This window comes from Sander vitreus, chromosome 4 (assembly GCF_031162955.1).
Source record: "Sander vitreus isolate 19-12246 chromosome 4, sanVit1, whole genome shotgun sequence".
NCBI lineage: Eukaryota > Metazoa > Chordata > Actinopteri > Perciformes > Percidae > Sander > Sander vitreus.
The window spans coordinates 4933855-4954506 of record NC_135858.1 but is presented as its reverse complement, the minus strand read 5'-3'; the positions used below and the strand labels follow the sequence as shown (position 1 = coordinate 4954506).

At 42.9% G+C, this 20652-nt stretch overlaps 3 protein-coding genes across 5 annotated transcripts in view; 2 read left to right on the top strand and 1 right to left on the bottom strand.

Annotated features, from left to right (window-relative positions):
* Nucleotides 1-10941: 10941 nt before the first annotated feature.
* snai1a (snail family zinc finger 1a) lies at nt 10942-14361 on the bottom strand. Its single transcript, XM_078247837.1, has 3 exons — nt 14071-14361; nt 13047-13562; nt 10942-12428 (listed from the first exon to the last, which is right to left on the bottom strand). Exons 1-3 carry the CDS (start codon nt 14144-14146, stop codon nt 12244-12246), a joined length of 777 nt encoding a protein of 258 aa, XP_078103963.1. The 5' UTR covers nt 14147-14361; the 3' UTR covers nt 10942-12243.
* A 2226-nt stretch (nt 14362-16587) lies between these two features.
* On the top strand, nt 16588-19676 carry tp53inp2a (tumor protein p53 inducible nuclear protein 2a). 3 transcript variants are annotated; one of them, XM_078247370.1, is made up of 5 exons: nt 16588-16735; nt 17484-17702; nt 18002-18104; nt 18863-18938; nt 19074-19676. In XM_078247370.1, exons 2-5 carry the CDS (start codon nt 17594-17596, stop codon nt 19149-19151), a joined length of 366 nt encoding a protein of 121 aa, XP_078103496.1. In that variant the 5' UTR covers nt 16588-16735; nt 17484-17593; the 3' UTR covers nt 19152-19676. The 3 variants fall into 3 exon arrangements, with proteins under 3 accessions (XP_078103496.1, XP_078103495.1, XP_078103494.1); XM_078247369.1 differs by lacking the exon at nt 18863-18938 and having other exon boundaries at nt 17487-17702; XM_078247368.1 differs by lacking the exon at nt 18863-18938.
* Nucleotides 19677-19865: 189 nt separating this feature from the next.
* LOC144517451 (glutathione hydrolase 7-like) overlaps nt 19866-20652 on the top strand; it is a 5065-nt gene continuing 4278 nt past the window's right edge. Inside the window, exons 1-3 of the mRNA XM_078249582.1 lie at nt 19866-19992; nt 20242-20450; nt 20525-20652. The exon at nt 20525-20652 is cut by the window's right edge and continues 24 nt beyond it. Of these exons, the coding sequence (XP_078105708.1) occupies nt 19866-19992; nt 20242-20450; nt 20525-20652 (464 nt within the window). The remainder of the gene's footprint in view (nt 19993-20241; nt 20451-20524) is intronic.

Here is a 20652-nt window from a genome sequence, read left to right as displayed (position 1 = left end):
AGTTAGAAACTCTTGACCCTCGAATGGATGACAATTTCAAAATCTCATAATCTCATCACAGTAATCTCATAATTGATAACACATGACTCTTTAAATTGAATTAATTAGCAACATGCTTCGTCTCACATTTCAGTGCAACTGATTACATGTTGTCAGCTTTAGATTATGGGTAAAATAATTTACTCTGCAGTGGGGAAACTGAGTATTATAAAGGTTCACAGTTACTGAATGTGGAGCAGGCAGACATTAGAGAGAGGCAAAGGGAAGGTATAGAAGTATTCTGCATGTGATGTGCTTGGTCAGAGGGAGAGGTGGACACAGAGGAAGACACAGAAGGGCATCACAGCAGCAACTGACTGTATTCTCAATCACTGTGACTGTTTAGAAGCTATCCTACCTATTTTCAAGTGTAATATTGCAATTATTCTCAACTACTTTGATTGTTAATTTTATTTCTCCCATTTTTAAGTGTAATAATGCAACACTGTACTGGCTCCACTTGCTTCCAGTACTGGACACTTTATTCATTTATTCTGTTTATATATGTTTATATTTATCTAATTCTTAAATTCTGTATCTTATACTCAATGTAATTCTTTATAGTTTTTATCCTTAATTAGGCATCTACAGGCTTGCGCCAAACGACATTTTGTCGTCCTAGTCCAGTAACAATAAAGGTATTTTGTATCTCTTGTATGTTGTAATTGTAAATTGTCATCTGTGTTATAATTTGTATGTCATTTTTTAGAATGTTTTTTTTTTTGATGAGTGATTCTGTTGATGATTGATTCATTGATGATATAGGAATTTTGATGTGTTGTTTGTTGGTAGTATGATGTCACCTTGTCACCTGCAGCCTTAAATTACGGACCACAATGGCAATAAGTCTCTGACTTTATGGTGTCATCCTTGACATTGCTGTAGTGATTTACTGCAAAGTCCTACTTCTCATACTCAAATAAACTAAACAAACTAAACCAATATTGTGGTCCATACTGTGATGTAGTGTAAATGTGGGGGGTCTAAAAAAAATAAAAATGTTTGGGAATCCTGGTGTAAGGTGCCAACAGCTGACAGTTATCAAGGTGTTCTGGGTTTAAATCGAGCCAAGAGCGGCTGCCGTGTGTCATCCCTTTCTCTTCTTTCTTCTCTTTTTTACATTCAACGATTGAGGAAGGAAAAGTTTAATCTAAGTGTAGTGTTTCTTTGATCTGTGTGAGAGCGCAGATATTTACTCATCTGGCTGGCTGCTTGGCTCTAGTTTTATCAGTAGCTTTACCAGCAGAGGGCATCAGCCTCAGTCCCACCTAAAGCTTCCACCACAGGCCTCTGAGAGATCCTGCCAACATTTAACAGCTAGTCTGAGCTATGTGGGGCCCCAGGATGTTGAGCAGTAAGAAGCTGGAGGAGGAGCAGGTGAAGAAAGTCCTGAGGGAAAGCCCTGTGCTCTTGCTTCACTCTCCGAGACGTAACAGAAGGATCAGTTTGGCATTCAGAGAAGTGCTACTTCCCGGCAGCAGGCCAGACACTTAGACAGCTGGTACTGCGTGGTTCTCAATCATCCTCTTCTCTCACACTGCATTTAGCGCACAATACGACGTGTGTTAGCAGTCTGTTTTCATCTCCTAATTGGCAGTATCAGAATAGTGTGAACATCAGAGGTAGGACTCTCAGGAGGAGTCTTCTTATCTGCGGATGATTCCAGAACAAAAGTATAAGAAAATCTGAATGTGCAAAAACACATTGCAGGATTTTTGTAGAGAGGCAAACATTCCTTTGGAGGGAGTGTTACAGGTCCTGGTGGCAACTGCATGTCAGTAAAATGTGAAGCAAATTTGCTCTTTTGGTGAAACTACTGACCAATGCTACCCTCTACTGCCACAGAGCAAGCATTAAACACATGTCCCCACTTCCTTTGAAATATGCATATTATATTGTTGCCTCTATATTTTGACTTTTTTGTATTGATCTAATTATTCATACTATGCTAACCACACAATGCATTTTTTCTGAAATAGAAGGATCCGCATGAACTTCTGACATTAAAAAGGTTAAGTACGGAAAAGGGATACAAGTATACATAGATGACTCACTGGCTTTGGAAGAGGAGACATTGCTATTTGTTAAAATTGTTCATACTAGAACAAAAGCCTGCTGGCAAAAGCCTTTTTGCTTTTGAGTCCACATTCCAGCAGAAGTCACTATATGACACTAAGGCAGTCGTACCTTAAAAGGCAACAAATGTTATCATGTTAATAAAAAATCAAAAAAAATTGTTGATCTTTGATAAAGAACGCTCCTGTTTTGGCCCGAGTTGGTCAAGTAGAGATGAAGATGCGGTTGAGTTTGACCTCAATCACGATGCTGACCAGAATGAGGGCTTGGTCAAAAAGAAGGGGCTGAGACCAATTCCTGGCTTCACTGTTGTACAACTTTCCATTAGCCTGATAAAGAATACTGTAAAGGGGAAGCACATTTCAACTTCCTTCATTCAATTAATAAGCCTGACCAAACAACAAATGGACATTGATACAAATCTGAATGGAATTAAGGGATTTGTCTCCAGGAGCTGTGATGTCCATTAATATTTGTTCCAATCTTTTCTGACTGAGAAACTTTAAGTTACAATAGTAAGAGTTAAGCCTTATCATTGCTTTTCTACTAGCCTTATGAAAAGCAAAAGTAATACATATAAGAAATGCATATTTTATCATCCATATTTATAATATCATTATGGAATAATACATAATGACAATATTATTATGCATTATGTCTTTGAGATTTGGACAGAAATGTTATCATAGTTGAAGATGACACTGTACTTGCTGCTTTGCTTTCATCTTTTTTTAGCGCAGACACACCAACACACACACATGCACTCTCCATGGTGACATTTTAATCCTACATGTCTATTGATGCCAAGCTACACCTTCACCAGCGGGGGGAGCCATGTTCCTGTATGTGACCATTAACCTCACAGTTTTGAATCTGTTTACATGTGGCCAATTCAGTCTGAGAGGAAGCACAAAAGGAACCTTGTGAGTGAACTGCACCTTGCAAGCAGCTGGTTTTATGGCTTTAACAGAAACAAAAGAAAAGTTACATTTTTATAAAAGAAAACTTATATATGGTAGCATATTATAAGACAGCGTCGGACTCATGTAAACCCTGATACACTTGCCTTGTATTCACTGATAAAGGTAATTCCACTTAACAGTCATTAACATGGTGTTTCTCTATGTTTTTCAATGACAGGAAGGGGCTATCTCATAGGAAGTGGAAGTAGGAGCGTCCCTCTCTCTCTCTCTCACACACACACTCCTACACCCCCACGGTCGTCCACTTGCCTTCCCATCCTGTAGCTGTAAGCGGTGTGAGCCAGGAACACCCCCTCTCTGCAGGGTTATGGCTGCCTGCTAGTATTTTGGTAATCGTCATCCTCCCTGACCTGCTGGCCCGATCCTGGCGCCAGGAGTCTCCACGCCTCCCCTCCACCTCCCCGAGCCAACTACCCCCGACCCCACGGATAATTCAGACCAGCTGTTGCAAGGTGCCTGGCCTGCTCCCACCCACTATACTCACACTTGCCTCTTCCAAAGTTCTGAGTTTGTCTCAGGGAAAAAGAAAAAAGGACCTGGCTTTAGGCTCTTTTGGAGGCCTCTCAGTCTTTGCATGGGGTCTTACTGGTGCATAAAATAAATCCAAGTCAATCACAGGCCTGGTTCCTGTTCTGCAACAAATCAGCACTGTGTCTGGATTTGATGTTGCAATATGGAAACACACATTCAGTAAGTATTGTGCTGTGGCAGGGAGTCAAACACTTATATTTGCTTTCCTGGTCCTTCACGAGTGTCACTGACCTGAATTTCTCTCATTCCTCTAACCCTTCAGTCTTAATGAAGTGGAATGTGTGTCACTGTGAAAAGAGAGTCCTGGACAGAACTGAGTTGTGTTGCAATGTGCCACAGCAGAGCCATCTCTTCATTGGAGTCACATGAAGAGCATGTGCATCCTCGGTGATCAAGTGATTCTGTGAGGGGATATTGCCAAGGAATGTTTGACGAGAAGGACGATAAAGAAAAAGGCCTTGATTTGGCACAGATCATTTTCCCTTTGTGTTGAATTTATGTAACAGGAATGGATGCATTCTCAGTTCATATGTGTGCTTCTTCTTTTGTATACTTGAGTGTTTTTGGCATTTGGGGGGGCTCTGTGCAAAATAAGGTGCCTCTCTGTCTATGGCCTAACCACAGTGGGACTTTGGACTGAGATGGAGGGGAACCCCAAGCTTTGATCCCCACTCCACAACCCTAGCACTGCTGAGTAACATCCCATGAGTGAACTGTGTACATGTGTGTGTGACAGAGGTTTGGATTGTTTTTTTCACAGTGGTGGCAGTGGTGGTTGTGGTGTGGTTGCCTTGTAGAACAGCAGTGGATGGTTGTCAGAGACAGAGGCCTGATAGAGGGGGGTGGGGGAGTGGTACAAAGAGCTGTTCTGGTGGAACTATGGAGGAAAATAGTTCATGCTGCACTGGGATTTCCTGCCTTTGCCCTGGCTCCCCCCCTCCTCTCCTTCTCCTGTCTACCCGCTCTGTTCTTGACGCCCTTAAGCAGTATGGAAACTGCTCTGACAATATTTCAGCTGGAGATGGGTGAAGCAATTGATGTAATGAAAAGGACTGCAGGGATCATGGGCCGAGAAATTCAGTGTTGATCCAGACTTTTGCATTCAGGTTTCTATAATTCCATTCCCTCCCTTAATCTGTCCACCTACAGGCGTTCAGATGAATAGTTTTGACTGTGCACAATGTCTCATTCATGTCTCTTACACAACATATCTGAATAGTGTTATCTGATCTCTTATCATACACAGCTGGAATACACATTGCTTCGCCCTGACATTGGTTCTGTGAATGGAAGCACGAGACAGCCACACCACCACTGCTTGTGTTAAATGTAGAAAAGACAGGTGCGTCACCATTTGGCTGCCCTCAGACATATGGCATGGGTGTCAAAAAGGAGGTGGATGGGGATGAGGGGTCCGGGTTTAATGTTTTAACCAGTTCCCTTCTCTTCCAGTGCTTTGATCTTAGGTGTCAGCGGCAGAGCTAGGGGGCATGTGTCACTCATTAGCAGTTTGGTGAGAGTGTGCTGGCTCGCAGCTTTTCCTAGTGTGGAGTGGAGTGGAGAGGATGCTGTGAAAATGGCTGCTCATGGGGTGTTCCTGCTAATAAACCCTGAGGGTGGCGTGGGGGTGGGGAGCTGAAAAAAAACCTGGAGGAAAGCAATGTAGTTCACTTTACTATCTGCCTATGTGTTGAGCATCGCTTTCATTACCCCGCACACACTTACGCTAAACTGATAGCACAGGAAGTTGAATAGACAATTTCATTGAAAAGCCCTGCTGCCAGCACTCACTGTCTTGGGAGAGGAGGGAAATGGAAACCAGATGTCTGAGATCCACCGTGAATATGTCAAAGCTCTTAGACTATGTCAGTTCCTCCATGTTCCATTGGTGGACTGAAACGTTTCTGCACTGTCATCAGTAATGTATATAATACTCCTTCCCTGTGGACATCTCATGCAGTCTTGGCTGCAGATACGACCTGGAGACTCCGGGAAAGAAGCTTCACTGTTCTAGAAGAAGATTTTTTTTCTCTGTTCCTTAGGTTTCAGACCTCACCACATTCCTCAAATTTCAGGGTAACTTCCCATATCCCAAGGCTCAGTCGGGTGGCAAATCTCTCAGCACTCCTTTGTGGATAGATTGCTTTCTCTTGCTTGAGAAAATAACAAGCTATAGAGTAATGACTTAACAAGCAACAGGATAATGGCTTCAACATGTGCAGAACTGTGTGCATGTGTCTGTGTGCGTGCATAGATTTGGGATTGCACGACTGCTTCCTTGCTTGCCTGTGTGTGTGTTTCTATTGTTTGGGAACCAACTGTGCAGAATCAACTAGCGGAGTTGTTTGAAAGCTGGACCGCTGATGAATAAGCCACTCTCCCCCAGGTCTGGAGCCTTGGAGGCTTTGGGGAATCAGCTGCCCCCCCGGTGCATCACAAGGACAGGGACGGCCTGTGGGGTGTTGGTGGGAGTGCCGGGTGTTTTCCATCATAACCAGCTGCTGCATAGGCCTCCCACACAGAAGAGCACTCCTCAGTGTGTACGCCTGTGTGTTCACCTACGTCTGTGTGTTTGTATCTGGGGATGTTGTAGACAGTGTGACAGCATGTGTGGTGATCTATGACAATATGACAGCTGTCGTATGTACACTGTGTGTGAGTGAGTGTGTGTGTACATGAAGCAGATTATTGGTGTTTACTGTCTGTAGAAGGGTTTTGATGCCATGCATCTGTTCGTGGATGCGCAATACCTCCAGTCTTAACTTCCTTTGATCTTCATTGGAACAAATGGGAAGCACTCAACACCTCTATCTCTCATACCGGTGTGGCTTTAAGAATCTGTGAACACGTAAAGCTGTTCATGGGAAATGACACACAAAAGACACTGATCATAACTCAATTAGCAATCCTCTTCCGTCAGTGCTATTCACGTGTGCGACACATTTAGTCATGGCATGATCCGGCTTGCCCGAGTAGGTGCTTCTCTTTTTCACACACAGCTTTCTAAGTTTCAACAAATCAAAATCAAGTGAGGAGACAATACGTACCACCTGATACTGTTTACATACTGTTACACCATGACACGTCCTGACAGGTTGGCAGAAAGCTACATGATCTCTTTCATAATACTATAGTGCCTTCGGCAACAGCTCAACGTCCTCTTGCACCTTGTATGGGAAAGTATGCTCAGGTGCATTCTGTTGTGGCAAACAGGTGAATGTGCTGTTTTACATGATAACTTTGTCACAAATCTATTCACCACTCGCTTTTAAAGAACAGAGTTAACTGGATATGATATTACCTCCATTGTCAGGTGAAGAGGAGTCTTAAGTATGGGTTTAACATGTGGGGGTGACTTTATCTGTTTTTAGTCATGCTAGCGGCATGGCTCTATGGATGGCAATGTCGGTTTGTTATGTGGGAGCTGGCAGGGTAAAGAGCGGTTCATGTCCAATCCAACTGATTCAGACATTTATAGTTTCCCCGTTTTCACATACAGCTCAGCTGGGTAATGTCTAGATAATTTCAGGTTTGTAGTGCATGTGTGGAAGGCGCAATTGTGTCCAGAGGATGTTTCCTACAGACTCTGGGGATCCTCTGACTTTTTCTGTAGTGTGTATTTGGGAAATATCTCCACCACCATTATTTGGATTGTCATGAAATTTGGCACACACATCCATTTCTCCCTCAGGATGAATTGTTATCACTTTAGTGACCCCTTAATTTTTGTACTTTGGTTTAAGACCAAAAATCTGCAGAGGTAATGACATTCCCATCAGCCTCAACTGTACTTTGTGTTTAGGGCAAATTAGCAAATTTTAGCATGCTAACACGCAAAACTAAGTTGGTGAACATGGTAAACATATCTGCTAAACATCATCATGTTAGCTTTGTCATTGTAAGCACGTTAGCATACTGACATTCTATTTTTTAGCATTGAGCTCAAAGCACCACTGCCTATTGCCTATTGTAAGTGCAGCCTCTCAGAGCTGCTAGCATGGCTGTGGACTATCTTGTTTGGTTAAAAAGAGTCACACAATGATCCTCTTTTTTTTCATTCTGTTAAGATCGGAAGAAAATCAGTTTGGGTTGCTTTTGTGTTCAGCAGACGTGCTGCTCCTTAGCTCGCTGAGATGCCACACAAGAATTTGGGAGTAATGATAGTTAAGAAAGCTGGGTCAGTATACTCTCTAAGAATTTCTCGTTTCCTGTCCCAGGGTAGAAGTTGGGTTGTTTTCTCCCTCCTTCTCTCCAGTCGCACTAGCCCCAGTGTGAGGCAATGCCCAGAAGGACACACAGAGGAAAGCAGAAAGCTCAGGCGCCATCCATCCTTCTACCTCTCCCCCTTCTCCTCTCGCTGGCTATGCTTCTCACTGGCATCGAGTCCACAGCAACACATGTCTCTGATCAAGTCCAGCCTGCGTCATCAGTTAGTAAACTCCAGGCTCCAGGAAAACCAACAGAGAGCACATTCATAGCCGGCGACCCTGTGACTGAGTGTGTGATTCATTACTCTTTAATATGCCCCCCTACCCCCATCCCCTAACCCACCCAACCACTTCTCCAATCCAGCCTTGGGGCAACTCCACAGCCTGATCAAATCCATCATTAAGCATACTTGTGGTGTTACCGCAGTTGGCCTTCTTATTTACCAGATGCAGCGGTTGTGTCTCAGGCCTGTTTTCAGCTCAGCGGAGAGGAATTAGCTCTGCATTCTCACATTTACATCAGTACTCTGAACCTTACTGTGTTAAGAGTGAGACGACACTGCAGAAGATCTTCCAGGGACAAGACATCCCACAAAACTTTAGACATTCTTAACACCAAAACACTAGAGAGTAATGAAGTGCTCTTGAACAAGGTGACAGACATTGAGATGTGCTAATCTTGGTGAATGAGGCCAAATCAGTAAAACATGAGGTGAGAGGTGCTTGAGGGGTACAGCTGAGGATAGGATGGTCAATGCTATCAAAACAGCACAGTGTTTCTATTCCTAAACATAAAGCATGAGAATGGATGTGCTTCCATTCCCCCAGATGTCTGCCTTGTCACACCAACCCACTGTTGAGGTTATACTTACATTGCAATTCCCAAGTAACAGGTCACACTTTATTTGGATGGTCCACAGCTGATAATCAGCTTATTATCAAGTGACTGTAACGTCTCAGTAAAATGACTACTGACTCTCAGGTGATGGTCACAAGTGTGAAAGGTGGTGTATGCATTTTCAATGTTTGTGTTGTGGTTCATCTTGATCAGGTCACTGACAAGCACCAGGCTGAACCACAGTCTGGAGTTAAAGTGGGTGTCTGAAGGCTTTTCCTGGGAGAATTCTCTCTAGGTCTTGTGTGTCATGAGTGCAGGATGAGTCCTGTTTATGAGATGTTGACAGCTTCTTCCTGTCTCTCAGGCCATGAGCCCCAACTGCTGCTGCGCCGAAGGCCACTCTATAGTTCATGGCCACCCAACTCTACCCCGAAAACTTGGCTAAAAGAGCAGGCATGGTTGGGACAGCTGATGGGGGGATGGGACATGGTGCTGGTCGTGGCAAAGTGCACCAGTGGCAGCAGCAGCAGCAGAAACAGCAGTTGAGCTCTGCAGCTCCTCCACCCAGGCTGCTTTTTTGGGTAAAGTAGGCCAATGTAAACTCCCACTTCCTGTCGGCCTTGTCTCAGAGGGGGAGAGATGATCCTTCTGTGAAAAGGGAAAGGGCTGCTGCTCTGTAGGGACTGTTTCCACTCACTACACACACACATACACACACAAATAGAAATACAGTCGTAGAGGCAGGCAAGAGAGTGAGTGGGAGAGAGCGAGCTAGTGAGAGAGCAAGGAATACACAAACACAGTGGGGTTCAGGAATGTTAAACACATGCTTTATGGCATAAATAGCAGCCACTTTTGGTAAATTACAGTGAGTGTTCTGGCACTGTAAAGCACACAGCAGGAAAACGCTCTCAGATTTCAGTTCCAGGCCCTCCACTCTCCCCAAGGAACAAGAAGGGGAGCGTGTTGTGTTTTCATTTCTCTATAAAAAGGCAGAAATAAGTACAGTAACTTGTGATGCAGCAAAGATTTGAATGTATGAGTTTTTACTGGCCATATGAGGCTGTGCAGCTTCTGTAGCAATGGTGACCTCGAAAGACTAGAAAGATAGTGGAAGGCAAGATGTGCTGTAATGTTGATCTGATGTTGGTGATGGGAAAAACTAGGGAGATGAAAATCATCATAAAAAACAAACTTGAGAATAAAGTAAAGTTTAAATGAGTGACTTGTTCCAATTGTCTTTGCTATCAGAGCTAACAACCTCACCTCAGAGCATACCAGCTGACATCATTAGAATTATAGGCCTGAGCTAATCTCCAACAGCTGATATTTTAATAGCCCTTTTATCCAAGAGCATCCTGGGTAGGATATGAGAGCGTAATGGCCAAAGGAACCACAATCAGGGACTCTCACATTAGTTCCATATTGGACCTGGTTGGCGTTTGTGCACAGATGTTTGGGAATATGTATAAGATATTTAGTTTAAAGTACTGACTGTGTGATGTGAGTCCCTGCTACATGATGCAGTGGTCGTTCTGGCTGGTAACTGAGTACATTTTCCTGACTCAGTAAGAAATAAGAAACTGTGCCGTGGAACAGCTTACCTCACTCTGTGCTGGCCTGGCTGGGCGTCAGCCCACGCACACCAACTAACTGACTGACTGACTAGTGGCCTGACTTACTGACTGAGAGCAGAGGAGCCATGGGAACCTACAGCTCCAGTCTGTGCAGAATGACTCACTGTCTAGGCAGAGGAAGAGGAGAATGTTATACTCTCCTTAAAGAGGAAAAAAAAAACACACACACACACTGCAATCACGGATATGACTTACTAGAATTTCACCTTAAGGTTATTTTAAGAGCTGTAGTGAGCAGATATGAATTAATGTTAAATCTTGGGATTGATTGAAAACAGAAGTTGACTTTCGCTCAAGTTCTCTTTTCACGGTACACGAAAACACACACACTCACATTCACATATCCAGCAGTGTTTACACAGTGAAAGTGAGACGTAGATGGCAGGTGGAAACTGGAAGCAGGTACAATCAGTTGTTCCCGTCCATCACACAGTGTGTTCACCTGCACATCTGCAATTCACTCTCCACACCTTATATCAAGATGCTGAACCGAAATCTCCCAGTTAATGATCAAACAGACCTTTTATGACCAACGTCTTGACTGCGCCCATTTCCAGTTTGTATCAGTTTGTATAAGAGATCAAACTGTACAAGTGTGGATTTTAACACTAATGCCAATGAAAAAGCAATTTTAATAAACATAAATTACTTTATTGAATGGAAATTTATCAGTTACAACATACAAGAAATGGAAGTGAACACACAAGCATGGTACAAAATTGAAATAACGCATCATCTGCACATTGCACTATAAAACACTGCCATAAAATGTTTGGGAAAGTTCATTTTCATCTTTGTACTGTCCATTTACAGAGTTCTGATCACATATACGCCAACCATGTCTTCATGGTGTAAACCTTAAAAATCTTTGGTCCCAGCCTTCTTGCATTTCAAACTGTTGGCTCTAACTTCTACTAATACTGCAATCAATGTTCATTTTAAATCGACAAATACTGAGGTAAAAAAGGCACATTTTTGTTTCAAAAGGCATACAATTTCAAGGCACAAATTCATTTAAGTTACAAAATATGGCTTTGGCTGGTATTATTAACACTGTGTTAACCTTGAGTGCAATGCTTGCATTGTCATCCACATTGCAGCGGTGCTGCAAAGTGAAGCTTCTTTGGAAAATAACAGACAGCATGGCTTTTCCTATCTCTGAAAATCATCAGATTAGCGAGAAGGTTTGGATGTAGACAAAATAGAGGCTTAAAATGATCCTCACTGGTGAAAAAAAGACTTAATGATGCCAAATTTGTGGCGATGACATGCTTCCTCTTTTTTCTTAAGCAAACCAAGGGCAGTAGAAGTCACCTGCTATCAGCCAGCGAAGGTCATGGCTGTAGCACCTGTTAGCACCTCGTCTATCTACACCACAGTACCAGGGACAGCTGTGTGTGCATTTGCTTTGTGTGTGTATGTGTGTGTGTGTGTGTGTTTTGAGGCACGCTGAGAGATTTATTCCACCCACGCACCCCTACCTCTCGGCAGCTGTGTCTAGGCTATGATCCTGAGCTGGCCAGCACCAGGACAGAGACAGGAAAGAACACCTCTTACCCCAATGAGTTCACTACATATTTGGTCTTTGGAATGGGCACAATAGCAACAAATGGGCTGATATCAAGTGACTGTCAGCACTGCTCAGTTCAGATTTGGTCCAGCCTCAAGACCTCAATCTAGATTGGAAGAAAAAATCTACTCCTCAGATGTATTTTTTTCACAGAGCAGAGAAGCTAAACGGCTTGTAAAGTAAAATCCAGAATTAGGCTTTATTCCCTCCAGGTCTCTTAAAGAAGGCCACTTCATGTTCTTTGTGGCCTTACGTGTCGTCAACAGGCCAGCTGGGCTTGTGTAGACCCCCTCTCCGTGGCCAATAGCCCTCCACTGCCCTGAGCTCTGACTGGGTACCCTCTGTCTCTCTCTGTGGTGTCTCACACCATGGAGGAGCTGCACCCGGAGGAGCTGTGTTTCTGCAGCAGCGACATGCGGCTGAAGGTGCGAGAGCAGACGCCACACTGGTACTTCTTCACCTCAGCGTGGGTCTGCAGATGAGCCCGCAGGTTGGAGCGGTCAGCGAAGGCCCGGTTGCAGTGGGGGCAGGAGAAAGGGCGCTCACCTGGACAGAAAAAGGGAGGAAACGCATGTCATATAACGTAACTGGCACCCCTTATATAGTGTCAAGCATCTCTGAGTTCACAAGAGCCTTCTATTAACACCTCACACACATTCTGAAGATAATAAAGAAGCACACGGTAGACTGGTGGGGTTGGAGCCTGATGGAATTAGCATGATTCAATCAGAGCCAAATGAGATTAGCATGCGAACAAGTTGTTGCAGGTACAAAGTGCTCAGTGATAGCCTTCAGGCATTCTTTAAACCTTTTGTCACTCCTGTGTCCCCAATCTGCTGTCTTCCCCAGCAGCCGTGATAAGATCATTAGCTGACGAGTCATTGTTGCTGGGACATTAAACACAATGAGTGATCAATGAGCACAGGGTCTACAGAGGGCTACCCTATGTGATAATGTCTGCTGATCAAGTGTTGAGCTCATCAAACTGATTATCATGGATATCCTGCCCTCTCACACACCCCAAATGATGAAGAAGGGACCTGTTGACTCACAGTTAGCAACACCTACGCTGACTTTGTCACTCATGAATCAACAATAATGTGGAAATTTAGCAGATGAGGAATTATGTAAATCCAGGTGTAATGTTGTAGATATGGGTCTTACCTGTGTGTGTGCGGATGTGGCCGCGCAGCAGCCATGGCCTGGAGAAAGCCTTTCCACAGGTGGTACACACACAGGGCAGGGTGTGTGAGCGGATGTGCATCTTCAGAGCCCCGAGGCTGGTGTACTCTTTGGGGCAGTGTTTGCAGAGAAAGGCTGGCCTTGCTGCTGTGACGGGGGCCTCCGTTTCCTCCTCCTCCTCAGGGGGACTGATAGGCATAACGCCGGTGCATTTCATCCGCTGGCGAGGAGCATAAGTGTGTACAGGTTCAGGGCTGGGGGGATCTGAGGTGCGTCCTTCATCCTCCTCTCCACAACTGCTGGCGCTGCTGCTGAGGCTGGAAGGGGAGCTGAGGTCCAGGGGGCCTGGGGTGGCAGAGGGCTCTGTTTGGGAGGTGGGCAGGTAGAGGGAGGGCAGGACACTTAGGTCCCACACCAGACCTGTTGTGAAGCAGGTGGCTGTAGAGGTGTTGTCCCCTGATGAGAGCTCAGCAAAAGGATACCTCTCCAGTGAAGTATCTGAGACAGAAGGGAGAGGATGGTTCAAACATAAAGCCAGTATCAGACAGTACACATAAAGTCCAATGATATTTGATTTAATTATAGAACAATAGACAAAAAATGCACGATTTAAAAAGGGGTCTTATAAACTTCCACCGACTACACCTATACTGCCTGTATTCATTTAAGTGATACATTCATGTTTTTTTCTCAGCATTTACTGAGCAAAAAGCTGGAGCCATGGGAAGGTTTCATGGGCCGTTTCCTCCCACGTATTCAGAAGGGCTTGTAACATGAATGGAGCTCTGTCTGGTTGCAGAAAGGGGGGAAAGTGCATCTAACGGGCCCCGACTTGAACAGGGAGTAGCCGCAAAAAACTGTTTTTCCAAAATGTGGGTACATTTAACAAAAAAAAAAATCACAACTACACTTGAGAAAAGAGGCGCTTAAGTTAGTTTGCGCACTAGTGTAAACACTTGTGCTTTCATAATTCATAAAAACCAAAACAAAAAGATTTTCAACTCACCATTCTGACATTCCAGTTCACTGTAGTTTGGCTTTTGTTTCGCGAAGTAATTTTTGACCAAGAAAGATCGAGGCATTGTCCTTGTGAGTGTTAAATAATTGTGCGTAAAAGTATCCTGTGGTCACGACGCACAGTGTCTACAAGAATGAGAAAGGGTAAAACAAATCGTGGTCCTCGGATACGCCGGAAATAGAGAAATATCTTCCTATAGTCCACGAGTTAGAGTGGACTTGAGCAGGCAAGTGTGTGTATGGCTTTCATGCAGAATGACTAAATACTGGCCTCTGTTCTGAAATACTCTGACACAAGCGGTAGGGGTGTGCTCGCCCCGAGGGCCCTCCCCACCTCCCCACCTCCCCACCTCCCGTATCACTGCTCAAATGCGCACTTTACAACAACAAAAACACGAGCTTCACCATGTTTACACACGGGAATCCATTGATGTTGACCTGCAGACAAGAAAAGGTGAAGTAACAGTAGCAAATTATTATGACTATGTGTAAATGACCGCGTGAATGTTATAAATAATCACGTCACAATGTGTGGTCCAATAATGCAATTAGATACTTGAAAATGTGATGAAAAGCCATTTGCCAGTTCTGTTGCATAGATAAATTCGCCTTTTAAACACTACAGCACCAAGTATGACTACAGATGTAGGGAATTCCTGCTGTTTCTAATGTGTGCTGAACATTATCAAACTGTCCTCTGCAGCCGACAAGACAGGTCGACAGTCCAGCACAGTGTATAGATAAACACAGTACATGTGATTCATTTAAAGTCTCCAGTTCACCAAGTATGCATGTCTTTGGATGACTTTGGTATTGTTCTCATAATCAGTCATAAGTATTTCCCTCATTTGGGGAATTAAGAAGGGAATGAGGTCTAACATAAAAACATCATGAATGTGCACAATATTTCTACTAAATTGTCATTTACATTAAGTTAAGATGACTGTAAGCATTCATATTTCATGAAAGCTATTGTTCTCAGAGTGCCCCGTATTGTAAGACTGTTACTGTGTTAATTTGGTGGCGTGACAGTGTCATCGGACCAGCCAAACTTAATTCAATGAAGCTACACCTTGATAACACATGGCCGTCTCAGTCTTGGAGCCTTTTAACAACTTTAGTAGAGTAACTGCACCATCTTCTGAAAGAAAGGGAGTAATAACATTTTACCAGTCCATGCCATAACACTGGGTGGCGCTGTTACAGAGGGTCCCAGTCAATCAGAGCATCGATACAGTCTCAAGGGATAGCTATCCAAAGTTGTGTCACGCGTAAAATGACAGATTTAAACAACGCGTGTCCCATAGGCCTTCTTGGTCTCTATAATATCTTCACACAGCTACAGTAAAAATCAATCGGTTATTTTATTTTTTTGTCCCACTGACCTGATTTTTTCCACTCCTCATCTTCATTAAAACATTGAAATATTGGACTGCTGAACTGCAGTCAAGACAAGTAAGGATTACAGCAACAATGTCGCTACAAATTGGACAGGATGCTAGCAGATGAACACTCACCACTGTGTTCTTACCGCATGAATACAATATTGTTTAGCAGTGTGTATGCTGGGGATAAAAAGCATAATTTGTGCAACTATTTAAGAAATGCTGCAACGTTCTTTGGCAAATATGCTGTAATTTAAATTAAACTGAAAGGGTGCACCCTTTCCATTTAAATAAAAAAATACAAATCTTTCCAAGTGAAGGTTAATTTTTATTTTTTTGTGGAGTTTGTTTTTCTTGTGTCTCCAGGTAGGCTATTAAAATTCTTTCCCAAAAGCCCAAAAAGTGTGTGCAGTGACTTTTTTTGACTTGTTTTGTGCTTTTTGTGATTATATTGAATTTGAATAGTAGCATATAGTGCCATGTCATTGTGTTGGCCCTTCACCTTGAACATTATAAGCCACTTTCACAGAGCATCACCAATACTGAAGTACTCAGTTAGATTTACTGAAGAAAGCTACTCAAAGTGTATAGGCCTACTACGGCACATCAAGTGTAGGTAAATAAGTTGGTCTCCATCATCGAGTCTGATCACACGCACGCACACACACACACACACACACACACACACACACACACACACACACACACACACACACACACACACTTATCAAGAGACAAGTTTAATTAGTTAATTTTAGTATAGGTTAATTTTAGCACAACAGTTTTATTTGGTCAAATAATTTACTGTGGGTATCATTGCTTCGGATATAATAATATATTATTATATATGATATTATAATAGGCTATATATAACCGGAGTCAAATTCCTTGTTTGTTTACGCAAATCTGGCCAATAAAGCTGATTCTGATTAACCATGGTGCAGGTTAGACAGCTGGGCAGATGTGCGAAGAACCAACAACGATAAGAGTGAACGTTAACTTTTGACAGAGATGTTTGAGAGCGTTACTAGAATCAAATTAAAGCGCAGTCTTAGTCCGCGGCCTCTGATTGGTGTGTTACTCGTGGTGGGCGGGGACATGGGCGGGTCTTCTGTTGTCTGTGATCGGTTGGAGATTTGAAATAGAGAAGAACAACAGCCTTGTCTGGTTGTAACAGTTACAGGCTTTCATAGGCAAACAATTAAGGTACCTTTGAAAATTTGCCAATTGACACCACCACACAATGGTCTGCGACTGAAACTGAGACAGGTAAGGACACTGCAGAGCTACAGTTCATTTACAGGAATTCATGACTGCGTATGTGAGACAATACACAACCAATATCATAGTTGTTGACATAGAGACATATTTTGTTCGATTAGTGTCCCAAAATTGGATTTGACGTATACTGCAGACTGTCAAGGTTAGTTTGGTAGCAGCCGTGGAAGGTATAACGATATATTACTGCAAACCACTTTGGGACCAAAAGACCTGAAATAATGTCTAAAAAACATTGAAACTGAATTCAGCGAGTGAGTGAGACATGTTTGATTCAGTGGAGACTTGATTTCTGTGGCTGCAGTAGTGTTTTAATCGTATTCTTTTTGTGGTGTGTATCGCATTGCATGACAGTGAGTGAAAACACAACCCAATAGCAAGATGACATCATTACAGTAAGTGTGCACTGCAGAAATTAATTCCATATTAATTATTAATTAAGTGCATGGAACATGCAGCCATTTCAGGCGAGGTGCAGACCAGAGGCTTTGCACTCAGAAGATGTTTAATAAAAGCCCCTCCCCCATATATCTAGAGACAGATGGACCCTAACAATGAAATTCTGAGGGAGTGGGCATCATTATTGAAACCACAACAAATGTAATTGGACATCCTAGTCAGCTGACCCAGATTGCTTGAATTTTGAAAAAAAAATAATAATGAAGGATGGGTCTCTTGGCATCACTCCCAAACTGTGTGAACATATGACTCCATGAGCCAGCATTTTTCTTGTCATTAGCAGATAAAGACTCTCACAACACCTGAGCTTTCTGCTGAACAAAGAAGGGAAGGAAGACGGGAACAACAGCAAAGACAAACACCTCAAGGGAAGACAAAAAGAAAATAGCAATGTTCAAAACGATCACCCGTCTGTTTTTTGGGGGAGAGGAGGAAACCCCTGACGATGTCAAGTCTGGAGAAGTGGTGGAAGAAGGGTGGCTTGTTGTCAGTCATCAAGGTCAGTCACATTATTCAGTATGGTTGAAATGGTTGGTTGAAATGAATATATCAAAAATCATAAGGATGCAAATTAAGCCAAACAGTTAAACACAAATAATGACATCTTAAAAGATATTTCTTAACATTCATATGCCATAGATTTTATTTTTCAATAATTCAGTTATGTGTTTAGCTAGAGAATTCTGCACCTTAATATCATAAGTGTTTTTTTTGTCCACACAGTACAGTACGTATATTAATTACTGTATATTGAATATTGGTATAGGTATATGACAAAACTTCTTTCTGTCTCCACAGAGACCGGTTCAGTGGAGAACCAGGGTGCAGAGCTGACCGACACCCAACCACCAAACTCTGCTCTTCATGGAGACACAGTTGCAAACATGGAAACTGACATGAGGTGAGGGAGCAGGAGGAATCCTTTCAAGAAACATTACCATATTACATTTGAGGGTAAAAAATAATTCAACTGTATACCAACAATAAACATTGCAGTTAAAACACAATTGTATTCCCACTTATTCCATGTATTACCTACAGTAGAGGGTGGTCTGCATGTGCCTCCAGTTTAGAGAAGCAGACGGAAGTCCCGACATGGAAGCTAAGCAATGTACTGCTGTGGACGGGGGCACCTAAAAATATCAATATCAGTTTGAGTGCACGCTATATTTAAAATACTTTCACCGCTTAACCTTGCCATCAGATAGCCCTTTACAACGGGGAACTGAAGCCGTTATACCTCCCCTCTTCAAAGTCCAGACTCCATTGACAAAAACAGTAATTTTACTGTTTGTGGAACACAGGAGTTGCTGGTCTATTGCTGCCTCCATCGGTTAGTTTGCTAGTTTCGTTAATTTTGTTAGTTCCTAACCCTTTTAATAAACACCACAGTCACACAATAACACAAACAAACTAACCCATTGAGGCAGCAGTAGACCAGTATCTCCTGTGTTCTGCGAGGTAAAATTAGTCTGGTGGCTTTGAGGAGAGCATAGATAAATGCTTCAATTCCCTGTGTTAAGGGCTGTCAGATGGCAAGGTGGAGCAGTGAAAATATTTTAAATATATTGTACACTTAAATTGATATTGATTTTTTTTTTTTTTAGGTTTCTCTTTCTGGGGCCTAAAATATGTTTTGCTGTGTGCCCCTGTCCACAGCAGTACATTGCTTAGCTTCCGTATCGGGACTCCCGTCTGCTTCTCTAAACTGGATGTGTGCCGTCAGCCATTTACTGTAGGTAATACAGTGACATTGGATAAGTACCTCATACAACCCCACTTCAAAAGATCAGAACTATCCCTTTAACTTGTATTGATGAACACCGACTCAGTTTGTTAGATTCACATACTTGCTTTTGTTTCTCTGCAGTGTGTTAGACCAAGAACCCACAGTTCAAAGCAGCAGCACCACAGGTCGAGCCATCACAGGCTCTGTTTCTCAGCCTAAAGCTTTGGAAGAAGTGACACAGTTAACCTGCATCCAGAAGTCTAAGGCCTGGGCAGACCCGCACCGAATGTCTCGTAACGCCATTCAGCGCCAGAACCGTGTTCGCCAAGGAGTCCAACATCACTCATTCCACCTCCAACAGCCAGGACAGCGCAACATAAGCCACTGAGGCTCTGGTTGTACAACTGCAAATATTAACCAAGAAATAATCCCATACTTAAACACATATTCCAATACACAAAGATAACCATTCACAACAACAACACAACAGGCAGCTATGTTATAACTCGTACTGTATATGACTTTGGAATTAAGATTTTCACCTCATGAAATGAAATACACTATGTTTTCTTGTTTGCGTGCATGTGGATTTATACATGTGGATGACTACAGCCTATGCAAAATGTATCCTCTAACATTTAGGACAAAGTGCTGTAATTTGTGTATCGACGTGCATTTATTTACCTGTATGTAACTGGTTTGAACCTTTTTTTTAAAAACGGAAATAAAAATGATGAGTTTGCAGCTTGTGCTTTATTTATGAGTCAGTCCAAGTATGTCTAACGCTGAACAGCTCACAGTTTGACTGATGCAAATGTTGAGATCTCATTGGTTGGGAATTAGTTGGCAAGTAATTACACCTGCTGTGTTTGATTGGTGTTCAGTTAAGGAGGCCTGTGAAGAACTGTTCTTGAATTGACTTAGCCAGTGAGGATGGATGTTACTCTTGAAACAAAACTTAACAGGCCATTAACATTCAGTTACAAAAGTTTTGCTTGTTCATCTCAAGTGGCCGATGGCTCATCACCAAGGGACTTTACATGTGACTGGAATAAAAACTGTGGTGAGAGGATACAAATATAGCCTAAATAGTTTATAATACTGGCTCTCAGCACACAATATGCTGCTGTATTTTTCTCCTACTGATATCTGCCACGATGCTAATTTGCAACACTGTAAATCCCCTGATTAGATGTTAAGGGGGGCAAACAGGCAGGATCTCTGGGTCTTGAGGACCTGGACTGACTTGCAAACCCAAAACATTTCCACTGTGGTAAAGGTTAATTTTGTTTCCTTGCTGCTTCAACAGACCTCAGCCATCTCCCAAAGGACATCCCTCTGAAACAGCTGGCTTCTGGTAGCCCAAATTTGTTTGACCGAAGCCTTTCTAACCTCAAAGAGACCGACAAGGACTGCTCCAGTCAGGACACACTCCTATGTGTCTATGTTGTATCCAGCGCCTTTGTCATTGGAGTGACCATTGCTTTGATCCTGAATATTTACCTAGGGGGACGTTTGGTATGTCGTGCCATATAACATATACAAGCATTACCACAAGTGCATTATTTATCCTCATTACAGTTACTTTTCAGATGTATGTAAAAGGTGAGGTAGTGTCGGATCACGAGCGCTGCACTGCACTCGGCCAGAGAGTCCTTCGTGATCGTGGATCCAGTGTGGATGCAGCCATCTCTGCCGCCTTGTGTTTGGGTGTTGTCCA